Source organism: Phaseolus vulgaris, chromosome 9, assembly GCF_051622355.1.
Source record: "Phaseolus vulgaris cultivar YP4 chromosome 9, ASM5162235v1, whole genome shotgun sequence".
NCBI lineage: Eukaryota > Viridiplantae > Streptophyta > Magnoliopsida > Fabales > Fabaceae > Phaseolus > Phaseolus vulgaris.
In genome coordinates this window covers 28,510,448-28,518,660 of record NC_143506.1, presented here as the reverse complement: position 1 = coordinate 28,518,660, position 8,213 = coordinate 28,510,448, and the positions used below count along the sequence as shown (strand labels likewise).

The 8,213-nt window shown below is 35.5% G+C and overlaps 1 protein-coding gene across 1 annotated transcript; it reads right to left on the bottom strand.

Annotated features, from left to right (window-relative positions):
- Window positions 1-229: 229 nt before the first annotated feature.
- Window positions 230-7,361, bottom strand: LOC137820464 (Phox (PX) domain-containing protein). Its single transcript, XM_068624573.2, has 5 exons — window positions 5,576-7,361; window positions 3,994-4,983; window positions 3,239-3,464; window positions 2,326-2,468; window positions 230-723 (listed from the first exon to the last, which is right to left on the bottom strand). The coding sequence occupies exons 1-5, from the start codon at window positions 6,944-6,946 to the stop codon at window positions 403-405; spliced, it is 3,051 nt and encodes a 1,016-aa protein (XP_068480674.1). The 5' UTR covers window positions 6,947-7,361; the 3' UTR covers window positions 230-402.
- Between the last annotated feature and the right edge of the window lie 852 nt (window positions 7,362-8,213).

Sequence of the window (8,213 nt, the reverse complement as noted above, 5' to 3'; positions counted from 1 at the left end):
TTGAATACACATGTATTCTAAATTGTTCAATCCAAAATTCATCTTATATATTTCAAAATGACAAAAGATGTATTCCAAAATATACGGAATATAATTTTAAAAGAATAAAATGAATTTTATCGGAAAACAGAATGCAAAACCCCCAAGAGTGTTTTTTTTTTTTTCTGCAATAGCCCTAAATTGTATTATCCTGGAATGAACAAAAACAAGTATCCAGTGAGCGTAGATAAAATAGAATAAGGCGCAACACTATACATTAATTATTTTTTTACAAAGAATGAGAAACCCAAAATTTGACTACATGGACAAATGTGTTTATTGAAGAAACATCCTAAGATGTAATAAAATGTATGTAATGGTATAGCGGATAAACGTAAGAAATAGAGAGACAGCACTTGGTGATCATAAAGAAGTGGTAGGTAAGGAGCCCATTAAAATAATATTTTCGTCTTTATGCTCCCTACTACTCTTCTCTGCCTTTTCATTCGTAAATAATCCAGACAGGAACCTTGTTGACAACCCAGAACTCAGTCCTCTGCCTAATAAGTCCAAAGCTCCTCTGCTTTCACCACCACCACCACCCCCCCTTTGGCTTCCTCTGTTAGTTAAGCTCCTTGTCTCCTTCAATCTGAGTTGAGCCCCACAAGGACAATTTGCAAGTTTTCTAAAGCAATGCTTGTGGAAAACCAACTGGCAAGCTTTGCACCTTTCAATCTCGTCTTCCTGGTGAAAATTTAGACTATATTGAGACTTCAACTTTTCATTAATATTAAAAGAATTTGAAACTATGAAAGTGAAATGGATAAAAAGTGAACCATTTTCACTTTTTAGAGAAAAACATAAACGGGATAGGATTGATTCCTGGTCTTGCTGCAAACATCAGGAAAGTTTTACAAACTCTCATAAGACAAAATAGCATAATCCCCCCTACCCCAATAAAATTCCCAACTTTCTACTGAAAGGAGACTTGAGTTTTATAGTTCCAACGTTACACAAAATATTACATAATCTGAACACAAATATAGACAATGAAGAAACACAATGTGATTTTATATCAAAATAGTCATTTTTCCTTCACAATAGATTGCTTTATCAAGAAAAAACAAGAACAGGTCAAACAAAGAAGCATTGCTCTTTAATATTCCCACTGGTGCAACTAAATAGTAACGTAAGACCCGCTTTGCTAGCTTTTACCCGATGTAAAACATCAGGTATGTGCCTAACAAAACATCCAGTTGGTGGAATCCTGTTCCTTATTTTCTGGTAGATGGATAGATACATTTAAAGGAGGTAGTTCAACAAGTACTTATTTCAGCTAAAAAGTTGGATTTGTGAAACGTGTCAAATAGAAAGTAGAAGTTAGAAACGTGATACGGGGTTAATCAACACTTGAGAATGATGTGTTTCTTTTTTTTTCTTACAAGTTCTTTTTTGCGTATTTTTATCTACTACAGTTGGGCTGTACCAGATCTTTAATGAATTTCCCCCCACCCTCTAGACATATATAAGTGTATTTCATACAAGTAGAAGTAAAGAAGTATAGAATTAAAAGTAAAATATACTTAAGGAGGCATTCCCTGGGGATCCAATGCAAATAACCAAAACATTTGAGCATCGTGTAAAACAATTTAAACAAGTTCTATATTTGAATTCAATTTTAGATCCCCTAAAGTACACGGTACAGCTAAATTGTTTCATGAACCAAATCAATACTGTTTTGGTACTTTATAAAAACTCAAAAAGTGTTGTTATATGCAGAGCCACAGACAAGTTTTATTATACAACTGAAATCTCCGAATTCATCATTGCCATTCATTTTTCTCTTCCATCTTTTCCTCTTCGTTTCACAAAAATCATTTGTCCACAAAATGTTCGAGATTCCTAAACCTCTTTCTGTGCAAACCCAAGCACTTGGAAACCCACCCTCAAAAACAAGTTATTGAGGGGGAGAACAACCTCTATAGGTAGTCCTTTCCGAGACACTTCCAACTAGGTTCCAATACCGATTGATAAGTACCCTAGCATTGGAGGATCCCACCCTCAAAAGCTAGCTATTAAGGGGGAAAACCAAACACTTGAATACTCCAGCAAGTATCTCATATCACTCAATGTAGGACTTAGGCACCCCATAATGCCCAAGTTCTTATCACTATACGTTGTCAAATCTTATTTGATTTATTCATCAATAGATTCTAGTGTACTTTTATTTGCTACTGTGCACTAAGCCCCTATGGAGCCTGATTAAAATTCTAAAAAATCGTTACTCTTCTCATCGATATTATCTAATTCTACACTATAGAATCTTAGCTATTGACATATACACACCTGAAATGGGAAAATTAGAGAAGATGGGTCACTACAATCTTGTCGGGCATTACACGGGTCTCCCACATCACAGCATACAAGGCATTGGTCAGTAATGTGTTCCATGATTTTCCTTGACACAGTTTCCACCATCACAGGAAGTGCTGCAAAAAAGTTGCTATTTGTTAAGAACACTGGATATAGGGAATGCAACAACTTATAAATTAACCAATGGTTAGCTCCGGATTGCATAAAACAAAGAAAAATGAAACACACAATCTGCATGATAATTCTACATAGGCTGATTTCTTTAACTTTATCTTAGTAATGAATTCCATTTCTTGTTAGTTTCAATACTTGATGCCCACCTCCAAACAAAAATATGTTCATTACCACCAGAGTAAAACTGGATCCCACATCTTGATTTGCAGGTCTATCCACTAAATAAATAGTTAAAACTGACACAGCCACATCCCTGAAGGTTTTATGAGCTATAATTTTAAGATGCTTACTACTGTTGTTACCTCACATAGTTTAGATACCATATGCCTTTCATGCTATCTGTTTAAAAAGTTAATCAAGAACCGACAATGACTGGGTACCATAGGGTAGAGAGAGATCCATTGAACCAGATAAAAAAACTGATATTCTCCAACCCCAATTAATCCCTAAATTAAAATAAATCAAATCTATATTCACCACACCATGAATATAAATTCAAAGTACATAATGAGTAATAAATCCATCCAATTAGAAAGAGGAAAAAGAAGAAATCAGTAATACAATCTGACTTAACAAATTATGCATGTCTGCGCATCCATCAAAACTGAGCTTTAGATATCATTGAGCAATCAAAAGAAGTGAAACACATGTATGACTAATTGAAACGAACTCTCATTTAAAGCACTAATAAACAACAATAATAGAAACTAACCAGCAAAGACTCCTCTGGAAAGATCAATCAAATCTCTAAGAGCAAAAAAGTCATTGCTTTCAAGAAGATATCTCCTGTTTCCAAGTCCTCTGTTAATGGCCCTCCGAAACGGGCAGCGAACGTATGGAAGCATTATACCTATCTTTTTTCTGACACTCATAATATGAAGTAAAGCTGGGACCTTTGACAAAAGGAAGGGATTAACGGCAGTGACACAGAGCATGGGCTGCAGAAGAAATTTAATCAATAAAATTGAAAAGTGAATGGTAAGAATATTACAAAATATACAACAGAAAAAAGTACAAGGAGGAAAAGAATAGCATGCATCTAGTGTATTAATTGATAAACAACCAAGAAAACACAACACAGATTTCACATAAACACAAATATTTCAGTGTCCAATCCAGAGTTATGCATTATTTTCTACTTAGAACACATCCTGGGGACTCCTGGAAGAAAAATCCAATGATATATGTTCACAATGCTAATCGTAATTGCAAGCAAATAAACAGAACTCATTCAAAACTAGTAATCCTACATTAGCATATATCCACCCTGCAGGAATAAAGAGTTATGCAATGGTAAATAGAACTCTTCAATTTGGACATTCTATCTCAGAACTTTCTCTCACTTTCTATCGTTTTTCTTTACTTCCTCAACCAAATAAGTTTTTAAATATTAACGTGGAATATAAACATTCACATCAAAGATAAGGTAAGAACATTATAAAAGACAAACATTAGAATTAAATTTACCTGTTCATATATAGAATCTAGATAGGATTTTGCCAGCTGAGAAACATGATAATGAGTAAAATCCCAGTGATGTAAAACTCTGGCTGGCAAGACTGCAGTCTCATTTGTGTGGCAAGAATAACAAAACAATTGGCCCGTGTATTCACAAAGTCGAGGCTTCCCCCATCCAAATGTCTGTACAAAATCCCAAATCAAAGTCTTTCCATCATCAAAATGCTTATGGCATCCAGCACAGGTATGATGCTGTGCTTCTAACAACTGTTTGATAGATTTGTTTGGTGGAATTTCAACAATGAGTGAAATTGTCTTTCCTAAATTGGAAACGTTTCGAAAACTTTTCCATCTTGTAAAAGAAGACTGAGACACCAGTACATTTGACACAGGTGAAATAGGGTACGAATCTTGATGGGACAAAAACCATGTCAATGCCCTAGGAGGACTTAAAGAGAACCTGGAATGGATAATAGACTGTAAACACTCTTGAATGAGGACACTTCTCTTCACAATAATATCAGGAGATGCACTTCTAAATATCTGGGTTTCCTTCTCAACAGAAGACCATGGCAAAGGTAGTTTCCAGCCTTGCTCTTTGAATAATGCTTTCATGCAACTATAGAGAGTGAAGAAATCACGATATCGCCTTTCAACCTCCCACTGGTCCTTGCCACTCCACACTTTAATTTTGTACACAGTGTATTCCTTCACTCCAACCAATCTTTCACTGAAAGAAACATCCCCTTTCTTCTGCCTCGCACCTACCACTTCAATCCTATCAATTCTTCTTGGCCGTTGAACTAGCAGGTAAGCATCATCTGTGCTAGAAGTAGAAGCAGTCAACCCACCATCTCTTGAAGGCATAGAAAATTGAGGCTCAGCCAATCTGTTACCAATGGAAAGCCTAGCCCCAGGAGAATCCACTGATTCCAGTAAAATTTCTTCCATTTCCTGAACAACCTCGTCATAAAATTCACTTAGCTCAAAGTCTTCTGTCTGCAATATTTAGTGAAACATCCAATACCACAATGTCAAATCAAGTATATGTGCAGCCAAAAATGAGTAACTTCAACAATAAGTCTATGACATCATTTATCACCATCTCTTTTAAGGGATATGGCATAATAGCAACCTTGACATAAAAATAAAAATAAAAATTATAAGGCTAGTTAAATCACACATCTAACGTTTCAAAATTCAAAAATTAATTTAGATGCTAGGCTCTAGTTTCAATTGCATACATCTTATAGAATTAGTAATAAATAATTACATTACTCAGCCAAAATAATCTTCCTCAAATGGCAACCCAATGGGTTTACACAACGTTTTAGATAGAGACTACACACCACTTGATCCAGCCACTACAATTTGGTTGCAGTTATCACAAGTACATCACACTGTGATCGTTCTCCATATTGGCCTACAACAGTCATAATGCAACTATGACCATAACACAACAACTACAACCCCAACTTAAACAACGGGACTACGCATTAATTAAAATTGACAAAATTCAAGTGGCAAATATTAACTGAAAAGGGTTGAATTGAAAATGATAACCTGAAAGACAATGGGATGCATTGCTCACCTTAGATACCACAGGACTTTTCTGTAAGAGATTTGTTGAAGTGGACGAACTCTCTAACGTTTTCTTCATTCCACTGTCTGGCAGCTGCGCAGTTGATTCAATACACTCAAATGATTTTGAAATAACGTTCTCAAGATGGCTGGATGTATTGGAATAACTTTTATGAAATTGGCTATCATCAGTAATGTGATCAAGCCGGAACATAGAATCATCAAGCACCGACTTTACACCATAAGCATCACTAGCTGCAATAGCTTCTTCACTGTTCACATTCCCCTTCTCCGTCCAACCACAACCATTAACACCCAAACCCATATTGCGAGGAGCTTCTTTCTCCCGCAGCTCCAAATCAACTTCATCCACCTCGGCAACCGAAGAAATTTCAGGACAACTAACCAAATCCCCAGAACCTCGGACCGGCATTTTGACACTGCGCGGAGAATCGATTGGTGCAGAACTTTCCTCTAAGTAAACAGGCATAACAACTTCTCTGTCCCTAACCTCTTCTACGGCATCAGAATAACCTATATCTTTAGTTTCTTCAACTTCATTGACTATAACCATGTTCTTTTCATTCTGCCCTTGCTCCTTTTGACCAGAACCCGAATTCAATCTATCATTCTTTTTTCGCTGAGTGTGGAATAGATCAGACATGACACAAACGGGACCGTTTTGCAGCAAAAAATCATCCAAGTCTAGCGAACCATAGGCCACGGAAGTGTTCATAAACAAAGAGTTCTCGTTTCTCACTTCCGTTTCTTCACAATAACCCATGTTTTCCGTCAAATAAATTTCCTTCCCACCATCACCATCATCATCACCATTACCATCACTGTCATAGTTATACATAGAATCATCACCCTCCGATAACTCTTCCAATTCTTCTTCTTCTTCTTCTTCCTCTTCCCTTTTATCAATTTGAATTTCAAAACCATTTTTACCACCTTCTCCAACACTCACTTCACCGTTCCCATTCGACACTCCGATCCGGTTAAACCCAATCAATTCCGATGAATCGAGCGCAGTCAAAGCGAGCTCCTCACTGCAATCACCGTACAGCTCCAATCCACTGGAACCGTACCGCAGACTCCGTCTTCGGTCGCCGGCACGATTCGCCTCCGCCGTTCCCTTTCCCAAACTGAAACTCTCGAAACCCTCCGCGGAAGAGGCGAAATCGTAATCGGAGAAATCGTGGAAGAGCGTGACAGCGCTGCACATGCTCATGCTGGTGCTGGGCGTTCCCATCACCGAGTTGGCGCTGCAATACCTCTCGAACTCGGAATCGTCCGACGCACCGTCCGATTCCCGAACCCGTAACGGAGGAAACGAATCCAACGGATCCGGAGAACTGAGTTCTCCGCGCGCATTCATGGCTTCAAATTCGACCAAAAAAAATATAGAAGGTTACATGCGATTGATCGAAGATGCGAAGCTTCGGAAGGTTCTCGAAGGAACCGCACGGTTCGATAGAGGTGAAAATCGCACAGGGAAGGCGATGATGATGCAGAGGGAAACAAAAATAATAAAAATTAAAAAAAATGAAAGAAAAATAAAAATAAGAATCTGATATTTGTTTTTTTGTCCTCAAAAAAATAAAAAACAGAGAGAAAAAAGAATTGTGAGATGGGAGAAAAGTGGATTCAAAACTACCAGTATAAATAAATATACGACCATTTATTTATGTGCATCTTGTTTTACCTACCAATCAAACAATTGAACTTTTTTTAAAACTCAGTTGAGTTTGACCAACTTCATATCTTATTTTCTTATCAATTTAATGTTACATATTGATTATCCAGAGACATTTTGTATTTGTATTTTTAGAAAATCACAACTTTTTTTAAGAAAAAAAATAATTTGTTAGTCCAATAATTTCTTTAAATAACTATATCAGAGGGATCCGTTTCAAATAAATAACTTTTTTCACAATGATGAGTTTAAAATCTTTTAATTATATGAGTGATACAATTTTGTAGTTGCATGAAACTTGGTTAGTTATTACTTTAAACAATGTTTTTTAGATTGTTTGAAGGACTTTGTTAGTTGGTTTGAGTTGGTATCTTTTTATGGTTTGAGGGACTATTGTGGTATTCGTCCTTGTTATAACTGATATGGTACACTCTTAATTAAACCCGAAAATCTTTTCTTTTTAATTCAATTAGGTAAGTGGTGTGAATAAGATTGCAGATTATTTAATAAAAGCTAATAAACATTATCGTTCTCATTTTTAGATAACTATGTAATAAACATCATATCAGGTATTCAAGAGTTTGATTGATAATGAATATTTTACTGTGTTCAAATTACTTTAATCAAATTTGGTATACGGAATCTTAATCGAACTTATAACTCATATGTGAGATACACAAATATTAAAGATATATTAATTGATAAATCTTGTTGTTTAATTATGTTATGATAATTTTTAATTTTTTATATGATATTATGCTTAAACAGCTGATAAAAAAAATATATTAATTGATAATGTTTTTATTGTTCAATTATATTATGATAGTTTTTATTCTTTATATGATATTATGTCGATACATAAAAACTAAAGATATATTAATTAATAATATTTTTGTTACTTAATTTTATTATGATAGTTGTTATTCTTTACATGATATTATGTTAATAC

Bases quoted from the DNA above. Each gene is read 5' to 3' on its own strand.
- LOC137820464 (XM_068624573.2), bottom strand. From the start codon at position 6,946: ATGAATGCGCGCGGAGAACTCAGTTCTCCGGATCCGTTGGATTCGTTT. The intron at 2,469-3,238 runs GTTAGTTTCTAT...ACTTTTTTGCAG, and splicing joins TTCCAGAGGAGTCTTTGCTG to CACTTCCTGTGATGGTGGAA. The intron at 724-2,325 runs GTGTGTATATGT...AATTTTCACCAG, and splicing joins CTCTAATTTTCCCATTTCAG to GAAGACGAGATTGAAAGGTG.